At 32.0% G+C, this 22230-nt stretch overlaps 1 protein-coding gene across 1 annotated transcript; it reads left to right on the top strand.

Moving 5' to 3' along the window:
• The first annotated feature begins 5522 nt into the window (after positions 1 to 5522).
• LOC111878692 (uncharacterized) lies at positions 5523 to 6187 on the top strand. The gene is made up of 2 exons (XM_042898524.2): positions 5523 to 5854; positions 5924 to 6187. The coding sequence occupies exons 1-2, from the start codon at positions 5717 to 5719 to the stop codon at positions 6110 to 6112; spliced, it is 327 nt and encodes a 108-aa protein (XP_042754458.1). The 5' UTR covers positions 5523 to 5716; the 3' UTR covers positions 6113 to 6187.
• The last annotated feature ends 16043 nt before the right edge of the window (positions 6188 to 22230 follow it).

Below are 22230 nucleotides of genomic sequence, written 5' to 3'. Positions count from 1 at the left end.
GGTTTGAAGAGGCAAGTCAAGTGATGTGTCACGCAGCACACGCACAAAGGTTTTGTAGTCTGAAGCCTTTTAAAAAACAAACCGTTGCGAAAGGGAAAGTGTTGCGCGTGTGCTGCGCCACGCAGCAGGAAGTGGTTTAAAGAGTTTTTTTTAAAAAAAAAAAAAAAAAAAACGCCTAAATAAAGGATAACTAGCGACACGGTGTTTTTATCATTAACCAAAGATCAACAACAACAAACGACATAAGATGTTCGATAAACTACGAAAATGCAAGTTGGAGAAGAATTATTCATGAGATGGTACAAGCTACTTCGTCTCTGCCTTGCGAGAATTAGTATGAAACAACTTAGACCTATCTGGGAGAACTTTCTTTTTATGTTTGATTGTTCATGGCGGTTTCAACTTGGCCTCATGATGTTAGAAAATAAGGGGACAAAATTACAATAAACTTAAACTTGGATAGATTCAAGGATCGTGTTTAACAAATACTTTCTGAAATCTGTAATTCGTCCATTTTGCATGGGGTATATTAATTCAGAAGTGGGACAATATGAATTACAGACCTAATTCAGATTGTGAAAAACATAATACATGTTAATGTGTTCTTAAGAGATAGATGAATTATGAAATAATTTCGAGTATATGAATGTTCAACCCTTATCTATAACTAGAGAAAAGTTCTTATACTTGAAGGAAAAGTGGTTAGAATAGGTTAAATGAAAAATAGCATAAAAACATGGTAGTTATTAGACACAACCGATACCTACATCATCATGATGTCATCGGTGGGTTTTTGGCGGGAAAATGCATGGCTGTAGTCTTACTTGATACAACTGGATACAACCGGTCAGCGGAACCACTACCAAGGGCTCTGCCCCTTAGACCCCGCCAATGGGTTGCAGCCCCTTGGAACCCTGCACCCACGGGCGTTGCCCCTAGACCCCCATATTCCCAAGGTCACATGTATCACACCAAGTGTGCACCCCGCACCTCCAAACTCGGTTAATAAATGGAGCTCGACCTATATCATTATTAATGATAATTACACCAAAATAAGTTGATAATACCAAACCACCAACACACGAGATGTAACTGAAACCGCTTGGAGCTCGTTATGGGTTATAGTGTCAATAACTATCATTTTAAGTCGTGTCTTTGCCCTATATATTCTTCTCTCCAATGATTTCTTGAAGATTAAGGTCCTTGAATTTTTTTTGTTCGCTCTACAAGTTAGTTGTAACCCTGATGTGCATTGATTAATATATAAGCTATAACACCCCAATTTTTATAAGATGCTTTTATGCTATGGTTAAAACATTTCATGCCATATAGTTATGTATTACAAAAATAAGGTCCAATAAAAATCATTGTTAAAGTTTTATGTCATGAATGTTTCATATCAACTCAACCATAGCAAGCAATTAAATATTTACAATAGATCAAGATAAGAGCCTACAAAAGCTCAAGTCCATCTAACTTCAAACACTTCAAATAATCTACTCACGTGCATTTACACCTTGGAACTTGCACCCGAGATACATGACATTAAACAAAATACAAAAGACGAAAATGAATCGTGAGCTATATGGGTTAATTTTTTACTTTCAAAATACATAAGACACAAAGATACATTCAAAAGCTTTAACATAACTATTTTCTTTATTTTTTAAAACTATCTCAAAAAATTAATTTTTTACTTTCAAAATCATATACTTATATGTATGCAATGCATGATCTAACTCTAGTGCTTTTCTTGCTACTACAACTTACTCTACTCATAAGTTATTTACCGATTCAAGATTTTTATACTTAGGACATGATTACATTTAGTGATACAAAATCCTAGAAAAAACGAGAAGAACATATCAACCCGTCTTGGCTCTTTAACAATAATACATCTAATTGTGAAAGGGAAGTACCACCTTGGTATAGTCTTACTGATCCCTCGAACAGGTCTTGAAGTGTGTCCCAAATATCTTTAGCAGATTTATACAACTTAATGTGCTCAAAGAGAGAAGGAGGAACACCAAACATCATTTCGGAAATTGCAATCTGATATGCAAGCAATTTCTCGATGTCATCAGCAGTAAGAGGTGCTTGGTGCTGTTCTTCTTGTCCCATGAGAGTTGCAGCGGCATCTCTCACAGTTTGTCGAACTCGAACATGTGGACCTTCTTTTACAGATCTCCAGATAGCTTCACCTTTTTCTTTACCACGTAAGAACCTTTCCACTCTGACTTTCCAGTGATCATACTCTTCAACAACTAGCAATGGGGGACGAGAAGGGCAACCCCCGCTATTTGCTATTTGTATTGAATACATTTGTTGAGAATTAAGAGCAACCATTGAAGTTGAGATATTAGAGCAGAAGTGGTATATAGAAGAACTTTTATCCTGAACACAGAATGATCAAAATACCAAGATAATTTTGAATCAACTGTAATTTGTTCTTATGGATTCAAAGGACAACCACTCAAGCTCTAATACCAATTGTGAGTACTAAAATCAATGCACGAGGACAAGGTTTGAAAACTGATCAAACCTTGAGTTAATCTCTAAGATAAATGTATGCTCTTAATTAGATGTTCCAGTCGAGTCTAGTAATACCAGTCAAGACATGAATGAAATATTCAACAAAATACTCAATATTAAATGAAGTAAAACTAGGAGTATAATCAATGTAAAGACATTTAAAAAACAAGAAGAATGTTGTGAAAGATCTTGACTTGAGAGAAAAGTGAAAAAGAATTAATGAGAACATTTTCTATCTTTGGAGTAACAACCGTGTAGTTCTTGTCATTCAAAATACTCCTTAAATAGGCTAAGGAGGTACATTGTACATACTCTAGAAACATTCATAGGACTGGTTAATAATCAACTACTGAAAACTGATTATCTAAAAGATACAATAAGATAAGTCTTATGAAAAGTTACATCATGAATAAGACAAGAAACAATAAATGTTCAAACAGACAATTCTGATCTCGGATCTTTACGGCATCTAGGATTAATCTCCATCTCGGACTCTATCTTTATTTCGAACATCTTCAATCTCGGAAATTGCTGATTTCGGATCTTCATATTTGTGATTGTTAAAGGTTCATTTTTCACATTCAACAATATATATATATATATATATATATATATATATATATATATATATATATATATATATATATATATATATATATATATATATATATATATATAGAGAGAGAGAGAGAGAGAGAGAGAGAGAGAGAAATGTATTTTTATATATAAATGTGTATTTTTTACATTTATTATTTTTATATATATTTAAAGATATAAATACATATTCAATACATTTTTAAATATACAAAAATAGCTTTTAAACGTACAAGTATATTTTGAAGTGGTAAGTTTTCGACTCTTGTTGGTCCTCTCATTTTTTAAGATGTGTTTTAGGTAGTGTTTGTTTTTTGTCTGCAGATCTGCGTGACCTCTTCTGTCTGCGCCGCGCAGACCACGCGCAGACATTAGCCTTTGCAGACTGTTTGTTTTTTTGAAGACCGCAGACCTAAAAATGTCTGCGCGCCCTCTTCTTGGCGCAGATGTAGACCAGAGTCTTCTAACATCTTCAGACATCTTCTAGCCTAAAAAAACATATATATCTTCATTTTTTTCAAGTTTTTTTTAATTTATATTTTTTCCAACTTTATTAATGATAAACAATTTGAAAAAAAAAATTACAAAACTTAAAAAAAAACGTTCGACGATACAAACATTATATTTTTGACAGATTTATAAATAAAAATTTATTATAATAATAGTCGTTGAAGTTGTTTATATAAATATGAAAAAAAATCATAATATATTCTTATATTTTTTTTGCCAAATTTTGTAAAACATTATTTAATGCAATATTGTCAATTTCTCGAGAAAATATTTATGGTACGTTTTTAATGGATTTAATTGAAAAAATCAAAGTTTTTATGCATCCATTTATGTATCAAATTTTTTGATCACTAATTATAATGTTTAGTTATAACTTTGCAACAAAAGTTGTTGGTTTTTATCAAATATATACGTTAATTTATATCATTTTTATTTTTATTTTTTTATATAATAATACATAAAAGTTGGTCTAGATTCGTTGATTATTTATAACAAAGTCATAAAAATATTAAAAAATCACTTTGAAGTTTAAAAAAATCAGTTTATTTAGATTTCAGTTTATTTTAGTAGCCTGCAGATGTTAAAAAAACAAACAATCTTCTTTTTTCAGACTGCAGACGTTTGGTCTACCTCTTCTACTGAAGAGGTCTACAGATGTGGTCCGCAGACTGCAGACATTTTATCTCGGAAAAAACAAACAACACCTTAGTCTTCCCGTGTTTACACGTTATTGATTGAAGTTCAATAAGTTATAAACATAAATTGATCCAATTTAGGGGTAATATTGTCAGCAAAATTCTCATGGTGAGCCACATGTCATGGGTGAGCGGCTATGCAAAATTCTCATGTTGGTCCTTTTTTTTTTTTTTTGTCATTTATCATATGTTCATTCAATTTACCAAATTTTATTTTGTGATTATTTTGATTTTTTTTTCACATGTCATTTTATGAGTTTTTTTTTTTAATTTTATTAAATTAAACATAATATTTTAATGTATAAATTGCAATAAATATAATAATAAACGGATATCAATTATATTAATGAACTTACTTTTTAATTTTAAAATTCTTAAAATTAAAACTCATTAGTTTCTTTTATTTATTTAAATTATTTGTTTAAATTTAAAAGACAAAAACATTTTCATTTTAATAATTCATTATTTTTCTTATTTTCTTATAAATTCAAAGTTCTTAAGTATTTTGATATTAATATTTAGAGTTTTTTTTTAAATTAATCTATGTAATACATGTGTTTTACATACAATTTATAACAAAACACTGACAAATGTTATTTAGGGAAATCCTGTAAAAAAACAAACACACATAATAGCTTTTATACCGATAAAAAAATATAACGAATAATATGGTCATGTTTTATTTATTTGTTTAAAAATCCAATCCAAGTAACATAACCAATATATTTTAAAATAAATTAATAAAATAATGACATCTCTAACAATCATGCAATCATTCCATATTTTTCAAATGAATTTTCAAAGACCATGCTGATCTCAATTATTATTGTTGGTCCTTTGATTACGCGAGAAAATATTCATTTTGTATTGCTAAAAACTATTATTAAACAACGAAACCTAAAAAGAATCATGCAACAACGAAATATGTAATATATATCATGCCTTAATGATGGACCATAAAATATGAAAGAAATATTATTTTGATAAGAGATCTCCAACAACAAAATATATATATATATATATATATATATATATATATATATATATATATATATATATATATATATATATATATATATATATATATATATATATATATATATATATATATATATATATATATATATATATATATATATATGGGTTAATACCTTAAAAACCATTATTTATACATATCCGTTTTGATTTAACCCTAATATTTTTATTTGTTACTTATTTGCCATTAATTGTGTTGATTGGTTATGAAAAGTCAATGGTAGCCGGTGTCGTCGGTTTAACAGGTTACCCTAACCTTTTAGATACCCAAAATCCACTTTTTCCCCAAAACCTCTCCTTCACTCTTGCAAAAGGCGTTCTTCCTCACACATCACGTCTTCTTCTTTTCCATGGCTTCGTCTTCAACAACTTCTATCAGCAAACCGATTTATCGCACTAAGTGTGATTGTGGTGATCAACTGCAATACTCAGTTTCAAGAACTGATAAAAACCCAGGAAGAAAGTTCAAGGCATGCCCTAACTATAAGGTAAAATTGAGGGATTTTGTTTTATTTTGTTATCTTTCAAAAGTTAGTAAATGAAGCTTTTGTTGGCAGGGTACCAAAAAAGGGTGTAAATATTTCAAGTGGCTTGACACGGAAGAGATGGAGTTTTATGCTAATGAAAGGGAGCCCTATAACGAAATTGTTGCTAGTGGTGTTCTGCAGGTGATCAAGTTGTTGAAGTTTGTGTTGGTGATGTTGGTGGTTATTGGAGTAATTTTGTTAATTGGCATTGTATTTTAAGAACCAGTTGGTTAGGGCAGTTGTAATTTTTTTGTATTTGGTAGGGTTAAGGTTGTTGTAGGTTTGTTATTTTGGTTAGGGCAGGTGATCAATGTAGTTATGGTAATGTTTGATGGAGAAGTGTATTGACAGTAATCCAATCTTATTTATGTCCCTGTGAATTGGTAATTGCATTATAGTGATTTATTACAATGTAGTTATGGTAATGTACTAAATCCTGTGTAAGCAAGTGAAATGTTGTAGAACTTGGTAAAACTTGGTAATAACTGAATGTACTAAAACAAGGAAGTAAAGGACATTAACTGGAATGACAATTAACATATGATTGTAAGCAAGTGAAATGACAAGCAAAGTGAAATGACATTAACTTCAAATACTTGCATTCATAATAACATAAAAGGGGGTATTACAATCAGTACCAAACAACCAATTGCCCAACAATCTTTTAATGGCCATTAACTACCAATGTTCAAAAAGGCCTAATTGAATACTACTAGATGTTGATATACAATTGGATGGTTGTTACCAAAAGCTGATGAAATGTTAACAAAAAGGGCAAGCAAAATACATAGTGCCCATGATACCCCCTCCTAAATAGTCCTACTCCAAATTAACTGGTTTCTTAATACTAGAACTCCTTCCATCCTTATCATAAACTGCTTTCTTCAGCTTGATCTTCACAATTCTCTCAAAAATCTTCCTTTTCCTAGGCCTCCCAACAACTTGTGTATCTTCAATGAAGTCGATATTCCCATCATCTTCACCAACCCAAGCATTAGCATCTAAACCTTGTATAGCAACTTCTTGCACTGGTGGCACAATCTCATTAACATCTACACCCTGTAAGACATGATGTAGTTAAATACCCTATGTTAATCACATATTAGTTTTAAGAAATTTAAAGTAAAGGTTGGCATACCATTTCCAAGTTTTCTTCAAGCAAGTTATCTTCAATCTCATTAACATCCTCTTCTAAGTCTGCTTCCAAGTGATCTTCAATCTCATTAACATCTACACCCTGTAAGACATGATCTAGTTAATTACCTTATGTAAATCACATATTAGTTTTAAGAAATTTAAAGTAAAGGTTGGCATACCATTTCCAAGTTTTCTTCAAGCAAGTTATCTTCAATCTCATTAACATCCTCTTCTAAGTCTGCTTCCAAGTGATCTTCAATCTCATTAGCATCTACACCTTGTAAGACATGATCTAGTTAATTACCTTATGTAAATCACATATTAGTTTTAAGAAATTTAAAGTAAAGGGTGGCATACCATTTCCATAGCCTGTTCAATCTCATGAGGTTCATAACCACATTTTTGCAACAACAATACATCAATTTCATTAGAAATAGCATCTGCATCATTCACAATTTTTGTTGCAGTTTCCTGTACAGTTTCCTGTACAGTTCCATTTTCTTCTTGCACAGTTGCATCATTTGCAGTTTCAACCCCACCTTGGCCATCCTGGTTTGAGGATCCTTCTCCAGCCTTCTTTGTCTTCTTCTTTCTTTTCACTACAAGCTTAACTGCCTTTTGTTTTGAAGTTCCCTCTCCATCCTTGTTTGTTATACCATTTCCACCCCTCCTTGGCCTTCCTGGTTTTCTAGGTGGCACATACTCCTTCATCACTCGCTCATTCTTACAAGATTTCAAGTTATGTCCGAATTGTAAACATTTGCTACACCTATCAGTCCTACAAACTCTAGCTCTAACAGTTGGGAACTTTGAATCATTGACCTCAGACACATGCCTTCTTCTCTTGGTTTTTGGCCTACCAGGCATTCTCATTGTCAATGGAGGTAATGGCTTTATATAGTCAGTGGGTGCCCATAGGTTGCTTCCATTCACTGGTGATATATGCAGCCATAAATTTCTCTTTTTGGAACCAAATGCTTAGAAAATCAGTTGGATTCATGTGAGTGTAGTTTATTGCTGCTTGACCATGCACACATGGTATTCCAGATATCTCCCATAGTCTACATGTGCAATAGTGTTGTTCCAAATCCACTTTGTAAGCTGTATACCCATACCTTGTCTCAAATACAGACCCCCCAGTTGCTATAACTTTCCAGTTCCTATAAATACAAATTAAAAATAACAATTTCATGTTAACTATACAACACAATTTAATGGTAAGTAGTAACAAGTTTATGTAAGAATTTACCTCATCTCTTTTCCAAACTCCTTCATTTTCTCTATGATAGCTGGACACAATTAAGTTCTCCAAGCAGAAGCTTTATCAGCCAAATAATAAAACCTAGCCATGACATAGATTCTGATTTCCTCTAACATTGTGATAAGTGGTTTTTTCCTAATATTTATGATCATGGAGTTAAAGGACTCAGAAACCCCATTTTCCACTGCCTCACATGCATACCCTTGTCCAAAAAATTCCCTACACCATGATTGTGGATTGTTAGACATCAACCAATCATATCCATTTGAAGTGATTTTCTTAATTTTTTCCATGTTAGACACAAAATCCCCTTCATGTGAACTAGTTGCAGCAGCCCAGAACAAGTTTTTCAACTCTAAACCTGTATGCCTCTTCCTGAAGTTGGCATAAATGTGTCGTGCACACTGCCTATGTTCAACATGTGGAAGGATAGCTTTCACAGATTCTAGAAGTCCCTGAAATAAGTAAATTCAACATTAATATGGGTTAGACAATATAAATGAATACATAAAAAAATTTGTAGTATTTATGTTTACCTTGTGTTGATCTGAAATAACAACTAGACCCCTTCCATCCTCAACACCCAAGTCATCAACCAACAGCTGTAAAAACCAAGTCCAATTTTGTTTGTTCTCTACATTTACTACAGCCCATGCAATTGGATACACGTGGTTGTTAGCATCTCTTCCAATAGCAGTCACCCTTTGATTTGTCCCTTTAGGAAACATCCATCTAAGCTAATCACACGTCTGCACCCTGTATTCCATCCATCTTTCAATGCCTTAAAACATACATAAAAACGTTCAAAATAATTCACCCCATCTGGATTTACCGACACTCCTACTTTGCATGTACTTCCAGGGTTAGATCTAAGGATTTCGTTGGCATAATCCCATATCTTAGCATAATGTTCCTCCAGTTTACCTTCTATCATCTCCCTTGCCCTTACCCTTTCTCTATGACATTGCCCCTTTGACACTTTCACTGAATATTTTGTAAGGACATCCTCCATCATCTCAGGCAGTGTCATTTTGGGCTTCCTAATTATGTCCTTAATGTAGTGTTTTGCTAACCAATTACAACTAACCAAATGTCCAAAATTATAATTCCTTGCACAAAGATGTGTTTCAACCATAGATTTTATCTGAAAAGTACGTTCATTATACTTCCACGAAGCATGGATCCTAAAAGGACATGGTTTTTTTGCATTTTTTTCCCACACCTAACAATTACCCTGCTTTTATCACTTTTCATGAACCAAAGTTGGTATCCATTAGCTACATCATAGTTAGTGAGTGCAAACCTCGACTGAGCAAGAGACTCATATAACTCACCAACTGTAGGCTTCATTTGGTTCCACTTGACGGTAGGATCGTGCACCCTGAACTCAACACCCACTTCCAAGCCATTTTCATCTTCAAGGTGTTCATGCTCAAGCTCTTCCTGGTGAATGTCTTCAACGTCAGCTTCATCGTCCCCTTCAAACTGATTATTCTTTAACATTTTATCATCACATAAAATGTTAAGAAAAGGGTCGTCACACAAGTTAGATGTAGGATTGAAGTTATCTGGTTCAACATCCAACAATCCTAAGTCAAGACGATCATCATCAGACTCTTCTTCATCACGTACGTATCTCAACTTTGTCCTCTTTGTCGCCTTTGATTCTTTACTTTTCATTCTCTATGATGATTCTGCCATCGAACCCTTGAAAACCTTCAGAAACCCTCTTTCAAAACCCTCTTGCAAAACCCTCTTTTGACGATGATGGTATCTGATAAGGGATACCCCTTTGTTAGTCAGACATGAGGGAAAAGGTGGTGGCTACTATGCACGTTCCCAAGAATTAGTAATCGAGTGAAAAGATGCAACCGGCAAGGACTTGATTACCAGTTATTAACCGGGTAAGGTGTAATAAATGGAACGTCATCTCATTAACGGTGGCAAATAAGTAACAAATAAAAATATTTAGGGTTAAATCGAAACGGATATGTATAAATAATGGTTTTTAAGGTATTAACCCTATATATATATATATATATATATATATATATATATATATATATATATATATATATATATATATATATATATATATATATATATATATATATATAGGGTTAGGTTCATGTGAGACGACCTAATTTTGTAAGACCGTGAGAGGCATTTATTTATTTATTATTTTTTTTAATTTTTTTTTAGTTAATTCAAGTTCCGAAAATAATATTTAAAAAAAGAATTTTTGGATTTTTCCATTTATTTTGCATTTTAAAAATATTTTTTAGAATATGTACAGTGTAATATTCTATTAGAATATTTCACGTATTTTTCAAAAAAAATGGAATTTTTTTTTGAAATTTTTTTTAGTTAATTCAAGTTCCGAGAATAATATTTAAAAAAAGAATTTTTTAGATTTTTCCATTTATTTTGCATTTTAAAATTATTTTTTAGAATATGTCAGTGTAATATTTATTAGAATATTTCACGTATTTAAAAAAAACAGAATTTATTTTTTATTTTTTTAAGTTAATTCAAGTTCCGAAAATAATATTTCAAAAAAGAATTTTTGGATTTTTCCATTTATTTTGCATTTTAAAATTATTTTTAGATTTGGTCTCACGGTCTCACAAAATTAGAATGGTCTCAAATGAACCTGAATATATATATATATATATATATATATATATATATATATATATATATATATATATATATATATATATATATATATAGAGAGAGAGAGAGAGAGAGAGAGAGAGAGAGAAAAAGAGAGAGAGAGAGAGAAAGAGAGAGAGAGAGAGAGAGAGAGTTAGGTTCAAATATTTCTACTATCTATTGTGTGCATGTAAGATTGATTCTGGCCAATCATTTTTGTTATTTTAAGAAAATAATTAATGCATATTAAATACTAAAGATTTAATTAATACTCATATATATATATATATATATATATATATATATATATATATATATATATATATATATATATATATATAGCATTTTAGATATTTTTTTGAAATTTAAGAGGTACCAAACCTACTACATCATGTACAATCAACTTATGCTTACCATTCAATACACATATTACATTTGTATATTTAGTAGGTTGTAAATCTTAAATACGGGTGACATACGTTTCTGTGGTTTTCTTCACACCATAGGATTTTCCGGAAAGGTAATGATAAAAAATTGAAAAATACATTGTTAAAAAATAAAAGTAAATGCTATAATAAACAAATAAATAGATAAACATTTGCGTTAAATTTATAAATTTAAATTGTTTCAGTACTACAAAAAACAACCTAAAATAGATTGAAAAAAAAATGGATTGGATTTACAACCCAACAAACCGATCAAAGTTATGAAACACGTTAATATGTTACGGTTATTAGGGTTAACATTATAAATGAGTGATTAATTGCAATTTACAAAGAAGTGACACATAAATGGATTTTTCAATGTTTGAGGATTGTAAAAACGAAAAACTTATCAATATTGTAACTTGGTTATACTTAAAGGTTTTTATGGTTTGATCTGATAGCCGCAATAAACCTATTCACCGAAATAAATTAATCACCGTCCGGACACTATTTGTTGTCGCCGCTTTGCGCACGCACACGTCTAGTATATATATACTAGGCGAATGCCCGCGTGTTGCGCATAAACACCTATATAGTTGAAATCGTTACAAATATATGTTTTTTATAATATAACAATAACATTGTTGTTAATTTGATATAATAATTCGTATACTAAATTGATATAATATATTGATTATTTTGAATTATATGATAATATATACATCTATTATAACTATATAATCTCAACCGTTTGAATGACTTCTACCAGCGAGTTAGTCATGAATAAAATTAAATATAATATATGGCTTAATGTTATTTATAGCTTTTGTTATTGTTAATTAATTTTTTAAAATTTATTCTCTTAACATCTTTTTTTATTGTTAATTAATTTTTTAAAATTTATTTTCTTAACGTTTTAATTTCTATCATTATAATTAATTTCTATCACTTTTAACTATTTACAAAATATTATTTGGGTTGTTTAAGTTAAACTAAAATTTATATTTAAGTATTTAATTAAATATTTTATACAAATTGTTCAAAAGTTATAGCTTTAAAACGATAATGATTTACATCCAACAATATATTAAAACTAATAAATTAAGTATAATATGTAAAAAGTGAAAAAACATAACTTTATTAGTAGAAGTAATGATATTCTTTTAATATTGAAATTTAGTTTATATATGATTATACTTTAGGTTTGATATTTATTTAATCTTATTAACCAACTTATAATCATTATTAGAAAGAAATTGAAAAGTCATGGGAGTTTCAAATAAATGTGGTGAAAGAAAAAATGTTTCCTTTATAATATAGTATGATATGATATATATATATATATATATATATATATATATATATATATATATATATATATATATATATATGTTTAGGTTCTATGGAAGACAAAAAAAACCCTAAAAAAATGCATAAAAAATACTTAGAAACCACAAAACTTTTTTTGAATTTTTTTTAAAAAAAAATCGCAGCTTTTACTTTAAATTCAATGAAAAAAATTGAGGGTAGGAAAAACCAAAAAAATTAAATATGATAACCAATATAGAAAAATTATAGCAAAAGAAGCAAATGACAGACGTAGAAAATGCAAAGGTGAAACACCCGGGTTTTACCCCGGACCGTTTTTGTTTTTTTGTTTTTTTGTTTTTTTTTTGTGTTTTTTATGAAAAAATGTAAAGTTTTGACTTCAATGACCAAAAGTGTCAAAATGACTAAAGAATTAAAAGGGTAGGAATTAGCAAGTTTTTAGAAAAGGGTTCAAAGTTGTCAAACCATTAAAGTTTTGTGGCCAAACTCCGCATGAGCCGTGTGCGCCTGATTTGAATGTCATTTTTGTTTATAGATTAATAGACGTTGTTGTTGACTGTTTTAGTTGACTTTGGTGAGGGTAAGAAAAACCAAAAAAAAAATAAATATGATGATCAATATAGAAAAATTATAGCAAAAGAAGAAAATGAAAGACGTAGAAAGTGCAAGGGTGAAAAACTCGGGCTTTGCCCCGGACCGTTTTTTTTGTGCTTTTTATGAAAAAATATAATAGTTTTGACTGCAAGGACCAAAAGTGTCAAATGGGCTAAAAAATTAAAGGGGTAGGAATTAACAAGTTTTTAGAAAAAGGACCAAAGTTGTCAAACGGTTAAAGTTTTGTGGCTAATTTTTGTTTATAGATTAATAGACGTTGTTGTTGACTTTGATGAAGGTATGAAAAACCAAAAAAATTAAATATGATGACCAATAATGAAAAATTATAGCAAAAGAAGAAAATGAAAGACGTAGAAAGTGCAAGGGTGAAAAACCCGGACTTTGCCCCCAAACTGTTTTTTTTAATGAAAAAATATAAAAGTTTTGACTACAAGGACCAAAAGTATCAAAATGCTAAAGAATTAAAGGGGTAGCAATTAACAAGTTTTTAGAAAATAGACCAAACTTGTCAAACCGTTAAAGTTTTGTGATCCAAATTTAAATATTAAAAGGTTTCTAAAAATATAAAAATTTTAATTGCAATGACCAAAAGTGTCGAAATGACTAAAGAATGAGGACCAAAATTGACAAAAACCATCCAAATGTTCCACATTAAGGTCCTTATATGGAATGTCAGTATTACTAACTTTATATATATATATATATATATATATATATATATATATATATATATATATATATATAGTAGATTAAAAATTTTATATAGATAAAAAATAATAAATATAAAAAAAAAACCAAGATATTGACGATTGTAAGTAATTATGAATTAATTTGTTAAACAAAATAACATAATAATGTTATTAGGATATGATTTTATATTTTCAAATTTGAATTAAATTTGATTTGTTACAAAAAATAATAATAATAAAAATCATAGAATAATACCACTTGTCAAAAAGACATTTTGAAAAAGTGACATGTGACATTTATAGGTTTTATTTATTAGAAGATATATATATATATATATATATATATATATATATATATATATATATATATATATATATATATATATATATATATATATATATATATATAGACACACACACACTAACCGTTTACCCGCATCAAGTGACGAGTGTGGATAGTTTTTTCAGAAATTAGTTCTTAGATTACTACATGTAGCAAATGGTGTTGGAGGTCTTCATAAATGGAAGGATGTGGATATGGTTAGGTAAGTTTAATAATTATTAATTTATATATATAATATTACGGAAATTACGACTATTTAATTTAATTTGTTTTGCAGGTTCTATTCGTAATAAACGTTATTGGTGCCCATTGGTTTATGGCGGTGCTACATTTAGATACCTGGAAAGTAGATACTTATGATTTAGCATGACCTATGGATTACTTCTCAAAGTACTTAATTGGTGGAGAATTCACAAGTTTTGGAGATAGTATTATCTCAAAGTTAGATGTCATTGAGTACTAGAACGATCCCCGATGGACACAAATACAAAGCAAAGTATCATTTGCAATTCCCTTAAGTTAATTACTGTTGTTGTATGTTTACTATATGTTTATGGTTTGTTGAATGTATTATCTTTGAGTTTTAGTTATTATTCTACTAGTAATGATGCACTAATATAATCATAATATTACCTATCATCTTTAAAATAAACACACCATTTCAAAGTACACAAATTAATGTCCTCTCAAACAAAACATAATTAATTATAAAAACAACATCAATCATTCAAATCAAACGTTGAACAATAGTCTTCTCTCCGCGTCCCACTCGTCTAGTGCGTCTCTTGTGTCTCGTGCGTCTCTAGCATCTCCTGAGTCTCTTGTGTCCCTTTCCCTTTCCCTTTTGTGTTACTACTTGATGCCACACTATTTTTTCTAGCCTTTTTTTGATTCATTGGGACCAATGCCGGAAAAGTCGCTGCATTATGTGTTGTACTATCACATCTACTACACCTTCTTACTATAGGTTCCTCACCTTGTGACGAGATATGATTTCTGTTTCTTGGTCTACCAGCTTGACGTGTATCCATTGTTAGGGGTTTAACAACCATCATCTCAGCAGGAATCTCCCAATCATACAGTTCTGGAAGTGGGTAAACCGGCTCCTCATACGTACTTCGGTACATTTCCATTTTGTAAGCATCTATAGCCAGATGTCCGAAGTTAGTTTTTTTCAAGTGCTTTAAGACCATTATGACATGACCACAAGGCAACCCAGTTCCTTCCTAATATTTGCATGTACAAGTCTCTTGCCTCAGATCAACTATGTCACCATGTTTGAAATAATGCACTTGATATATTGCATATGAAACACCAGAAACGGACCATCCTGTCGTACGCTCTTCATTTTTACTAACTACTTTTTCAGCCTACTCGGTTAGCACTGTTAAACGTTTCCCTATAAAGAATATATATAATTAACCTATTATTCGAGATAATTAAAGTCCAAATTAAATTCATACCTCCATCGATGCAACGCTTGTTACACCATTCCTGTGAAAGACGACAGAAGAACTCAAGAAATGGTATTATAGGCATCTTCCTTGCATCTACAAATAAAGCATTCATGGACTCTGCACTGTTCGAGGTCGTGTAATCGTACCGTTTCGACGGGAATATGCTCTAGTCCATTTAGCACGTGGAATTTCTCTTAGATACGCCGCTACTTGTGGCCTAGTAGAACCAAATCTAGACCACAATTCTTCAGAAACATTTCTTTTGTAAGCTTTCACAAGCCTCCAAAACAACACTTTTGTTTTATCATTTTTCCCAAACCTGTGTACTACGTTTCCTAGTAGATGAAAAGCACACACGCCATGATAAGTATGAGGGAAAACATTTTTAATACTAACTCGAATTGCATCGGCCCTATCAGTTACAAAAGTCAATTCTTGACAATCACCAACACATTCATACAACTTTTTAAGAAACCATGTCCAAGTAAGACCACTCTCTTTTCAAGAAACCATGTCCAAGTACCCATGATTTTTTTATTAGCATGCTTATGATTAGGGTGTATCTGTAATGACGAACATGTATGCACGCTGTTGAAAGTCCTGATTTCAAATTCATCAGTGGGATCAATGCGTTTTGCATATAAACGCCAACTACAGTTCTCAATTTCACAATATACCTCATAACGATTTTTGTTAGAGTGTTTGGTCTTAAACTAAAATTTTTCTTTGGTTGCTTTAAGACTCAAAGCAAATATTAGTTGTTGTTTGTTATCATACGTTTGACGAACAAACATATCATCATTTGGACCTAAACTGTGAAATGGTCTGGGTTCAACAATAGGATCAGGACAATCAGGTATGGGAGGCATACCGTAAAATATGTCTAAAGCTTTTTTCCCGTGTGTGAACTCATCTTCTGACCAGCCTTTATTTGACTCTTCACCGTCTGACAAAGTTTTGTCAGCTAGTCTTCCAAACTCATATAAATTTTCTTCTTCCATTTTATTCACTGCCACGGTTTCTTCTTGTGGACACTCTTCAACATTATCAGATACAATGTTTTCAACATTGTATGGTACAATCTTGTCAACCGCTTCTGTATTTTCGACCTATCCCTTAAACACCTCCAAATACAAATGCACAGTCTCCTTCGTTTCAGAAATTACATTTCTAAGTTGATGAATATCTGCTTCGTATACAATATTCATAACATACCCATGAACCGGGTGTTGAAATGACAATGATATATTCATAGGCGGGTCTAGTATATATCCCGGGGTAGCCCGGGATACCCCTAAAAAAAATTTAATAGTGTAATTTTTTCCAGAACTTTTTTTTTCATAATGTGTATTATGCGATTATTTTTGTTGGGGATACCCCTTTACTTGTCGGGGATACCCCTTTACTTTGATCCTGGATCCGCTACCGGATATATTACTATTGAACACATTAGTCTTACTTTTGACTAAATCAAACAATATTCGGCGATCAAAATTTGGCGGAAGCAGTATACCTAAGTTGTTAAACTTAAGTCTAACGTAGGTGTTAACCCCATTACTTATCTGCAAAAAACCCCCAATACATAAAATAACAAAACTCATAATTCTTTTGAAAAAAATCAGTAACACTAAACAAATTTGAATGCAAATAGAGATAAAAAAATGAAAACACAACTTATATCAAAAAACCGTCACAAATATGTTGCAACCACTTACTCCGTGCAGACATTAAACTCTCCGGGGAGCTCCCCGTCGCTTGCTCTACGTAGGGAATTAAGCCTTGCCAACCAACTCACTCTGTGGAGGGGTTAATGTCTCCGCAGAGGCCCCCCGCAGAACAATTTTTTAAACAATAAAAAAGACAACTTTTCAGAATCCGCAGACATGACATCACTCCACAGAGGTCCGCAGAGGGTCCTCTGCGGAATGCATGTCTATAGTCGGAAAAGTTATTTTTTATGACTAAAATTTGAAATTGACCCCCATTTTTTTGTCTATTGGTGGTATTTTCCCTTAATAAAATGATCATTACTACTTTATCTTAAATTCACTGTACAAATGTTAAATTTTGTAGTACGAATGTTGGATTTTGCAGTACAATTGTCAGATTTTATAGTTCGGATGTTACTTTTATAGTACAGATGATGGAGTTTTGATGTTTTTGAAAAACTTATTTATCATATAGGTATACTTTTAAACATATTTACTATAGGGTTATTTAATATTTTATTTTATTTCTTAAAATATGTGATGCTCTTTTCTTTTTCCTTCTTTCATACGTGCATAGACCACAAAGTAAAACTTTATATGCACTCTAAACCTTCACTATAATTAATTCTTTATTTATTTAATATAATAATTTTTTTAGCTTTTCATTGCTTTTAATGTTTATTAATTGTTTTTTACAAACATCATTATATCTAACAAATCTTTTTATAAAAACCAAGAAACAACATTTAAAATTAAAACCAACAGCTTTTTAAATTTAAACCAACAAGCATCATCTTAAACTAGAAAAAAAAATCATAAGTAATATATTTTAAGTACAAACCCAACAATCGTTTGTTACAAAAGACAAAAGAAAACAAGAAACATTCCAAATAACTTTGATCCGATAACCACTATTTGCAAAAAAGAATTAATAAGATATAAAAAATAAGATATAAAGTTATACGAATGAACCAAAAAAATATTAAATGTCTTAATTTACCTTGGTTTAGAGGGACATTTTTTTCAATTGTGATCACTTTGCTTACAAATTCCACAATGGTTTGCTTTTCTTCCTTCTTTAATGTTCATTCCATTTCGAGGTCTTGTTGAGCGGGGACAACCTTTTTTTTATTCTGTAAGAGCTCTAATTTTGGAAGCAATTCTTTAAACAATGATTGTGGCCAATACGCTTCATGAGGGAGTGGGGAAAATTCAGAAGCCTATCAACTCTCATTGCAATCATTATCGTTCCCTTGTATTTACCATACAAATGTGTGCCATAAATGCTAATCATCGGCCGACAATGTACAAACGCCTTAATAGAAGGGGAAAAATCCCAAAAAACACTTCTAAATTCCATGGGTTCTTCATTGGTTGAGCTCGGAACTAACCACTCGACTATAGTCTCCGGATTGAACTTTTGAAATGCACATAGAAATTTGGGTAAAGTAGAATAAGATTCTTCCCAATTGCCAAACAGTTGTTCAATCGCCTTCTATTTTCCGGTCCAAACCTTTTTGTATGAAGGAATATAACCTAATTTATCGACTATTTCGGCTCTCACAGCAGGAATACTAATTGAAGGTTGCTCTTTAATAAGATGTTTGGTTTCTTGGGCTATCAAGCTTCTATCTAGATTTGGATGGTATTAAGAAATATTATCATGTAAACAAGTATGTGGATCGCTATACTTTGTAATTTCAAAATATCCACTTCGTTTTCGTTTGATTGCACGAACTTGCCATTTGCAACCGGGTTGTAAATGTAAATTGCATCTTATGGTCCATAGAGTTGGACGTGTCTCAACAACCTCAAATTGTTTATGTGTCCTAATACTATAAAGCTTGATAGTTCTAATAAGTTCTTCTTTATCCGTGAAAGAATCTTTTCCCAACACTTGTGTAAAATCGTTCTTTCTCGCTAATTGTGACACAATCTAATTGCTATTAGTAGTCATATTTGTTTCCTATATAGTAGTAAAAGTTGAAGGAACTTCAAAAGATTCTTCATCATCTTCTTCTCCAATTTCATCTTCTTCTCCAATTTCATCTTCTTCTAACACATCATTTGCACCAACTTCATTATCAATTGCTATTGCATTGCTTGCAACAACAACTTGAGAGATTGAGTGGAAATCCTCATTCTAAACATTGTCTAATATGACATCCATCTACAATGAAATACATAAAATCGAAAAAAAAAATAGAATTCGAGAAGTGTGATTGAACATATTGAAATCAGAAATCAAACAACATCCTATAAAAAAAACCCTGTGATTAAACATACTTAATCAATTACAATCTAAAAATTGAATTTCACAAAATCGAATCAAACAGAAATCGATATAGAAATCAAAAATTGAATTTCAAACGAATCTAAACTAAAAATTGAAGCAATTGCAGCCTAACAAACACGTGATTGAAGCAATTACAACCTAAAAATCGAATTTCAAATGAATCTAAACTAACAATCGAAGCAATTACAGCCTAACAAACATGTGATTGAAGCAATTACTACCTAAGAATCGAAGTTATAATTTGAAACATACTTGGAATGATATTGTCGGCGAAGTCACTGATTATTGGTCGACGCTAGGGTCGCCACCGGAGTCGTCGGCAGTGGTTTGTCGAAGATGATGTTCTTGCAGCCGAAGTCGCTGAAATCGATTGTGATTATCCGAGTTGTACAGTAGTTGACGCTGGAAGAAGAAGAAGGGTAAGAATCGGTTCAGTAACAAAGTAAATTAGGGCACAGTTGTTTTTTTTAATTAAATTGCTACATAACCTTTATATGGTAAATAAGTTTAAAAGTATACCTAATGGGTAAATAAGTTTTTTAAGAACACCTATATGGTCAAAAACTCATGGATGATGTATTTCATGGTATGGGTGACATAAAAAATAGACAAAATTGCTAGAATAGTCCCTGTGGTATGTCAAAACTAGCAACTTTGGTCCAAAATGAGTTTGGCTTGCAAGGATGATCCAATTGTTTCCTTTTGTTGTGATTTTCATCCAATTTCCTATGAACTTTTCTATAATGACGGATTTGCCCCTTATTATTTTGTTTTCCATTTTTCTTTTATTACAACAATTAAAGAACAATTAAAAATAAAACAAAAATAAAATCTCTCTCTCTCTCTCTCTCTAATAAACCAATACAATCAACACATATCCTTATTCTTCCCCTCTGCATTCATTCCCAGCCAAGAACACAAGAGCATTCTTGTTCTTTTCATGTATACCTACAAATGAGAAATACAACCACTCCTTGTTATTGCTTCATCTTCTTTCCATAGCAATTTCAAGCAAGCAAAACACAAACCTAAACCTAATGATTTACACCCCATCGATTCTGTCAAGAAAAACAAACATACACCCATTGATTTCCTATAAAAGATTAATCTCACTCATCCATTCCATTTATCCATTTTTGTCAAGAATCAATCAACAAACACTCATCTTAACCTAAATATATTAACTAAACCCCATGGATTCTGTAACATCCCGAAATACCAAGAGTAGAGTTGAAGGGCTAAATGAGTAAATTGGGAAAGAGCGACTCGGCGAGTCCATGGGTGGACTCGGCGAGTAGAGTCGCGATTTGGTCGCGTGTTAAGTAGCCGACTCGGCGAGTCAGTAAGATGGACTCGGCGAGTAGGCGCTGAGTGGAGAAAACCCTAATTCTCAGGGTTGAGCCCTATATAAAGAACATAACATCCATTCCCCCAACCTCTTTACTCATCCTCAAGTCCAGAAACCCTAAACTTCTTATGTGAGTGGATCTAGTTGCATTTGGAAGCTTGGAGAAGCATTTGTTGAGGAAATCTTGAAGGGTAGGAGGCTTGGAGCAAGGGGCTTTGCTTGGATTCGAATTCCATTGCAGTTGGGGTGTTCTTTAGAGGTAATATCTTGTCCTTGGGCTGTTATTCTTATGGATTATTCATTATGGGGTTTGTGGGGAGCTTATCTTGGTATGATTTGGAGTTTGGAAGTTAGATCTGAGGTTGCTACCTCAGATCTGGAGTGGTGACGGTCCAAATGTGCATAAAGTCCTTGTGTTGAGTGTTGGGTGAAGCTATCATGTCCCAAACCCTAGCCCTAATGTGCAAAATGCATAGATCTCTTTGGATTCACGTAAAGTTTGCCACTTTACGTGATGGATGGGTTGTAGGAGGCTAGATCTATGTTTTGGATCAATTGCATGGCCTGGAGTGCTTCTGTATGGATTCACACCGGTGGTACTCGGCGAGTCACATGGGTGGACTCGACGAGTCGCTTGAAGATAGGATGGAACTCGACGAGTTGGAAGAACAACTCGGCGAGTTGGATAAAGATGGCCTGGAACTCGGCGAGTTGTATGAACAACTCGGCAAGTAGGTTGAAGATAGCCTTAGACTCGGCGAGTCTGTTCTTGGACTCGGCGAGTCTTGTCGAAGAGTCCCAATATTTTCTGGTCGAGTCGAGAATCGGTGAGTCAAGGGATGACTCTGTGAGTTGTGTGCGAGTGGACTCAGAGTTGTTGGACTCGGCGAGTCTCGGGGTGACTCAACGAGTTAGGTCACAGATTGAGGGAAGTCCTGAGCTTGGGGACTCGACGAGTCATCGGGTTGACTCGGCGAGTAGAGTCAGTCAGGGGTTGACTTTAACCTTGTCCAAGGGTTGACCAATTGTCTTCCAGGGATATTTTGGTAATTAAGGGTATTTATTGAGTTGAG

Source organism: Lactuca sativa, chromosome 9 (assembly GCF_002870075.4).
Source record: "Lactuca sativa cultivar Salinas chromosome 9, Lsat_Salinas_v11, whole genome shotgun sequence".
Classification (NCBI taxonomy): domain Eukaryota; kingdom Viridiplantae; phylum Streptophyta; class Magnoliopsida; order Asterales; family Asteraceae; genus Lactuca; species Lactuca sativa.
Note: the sequence above shows the minus strand (reverse complement) of the source record. Positions and strands in the feature narration are given on the sequence as shown.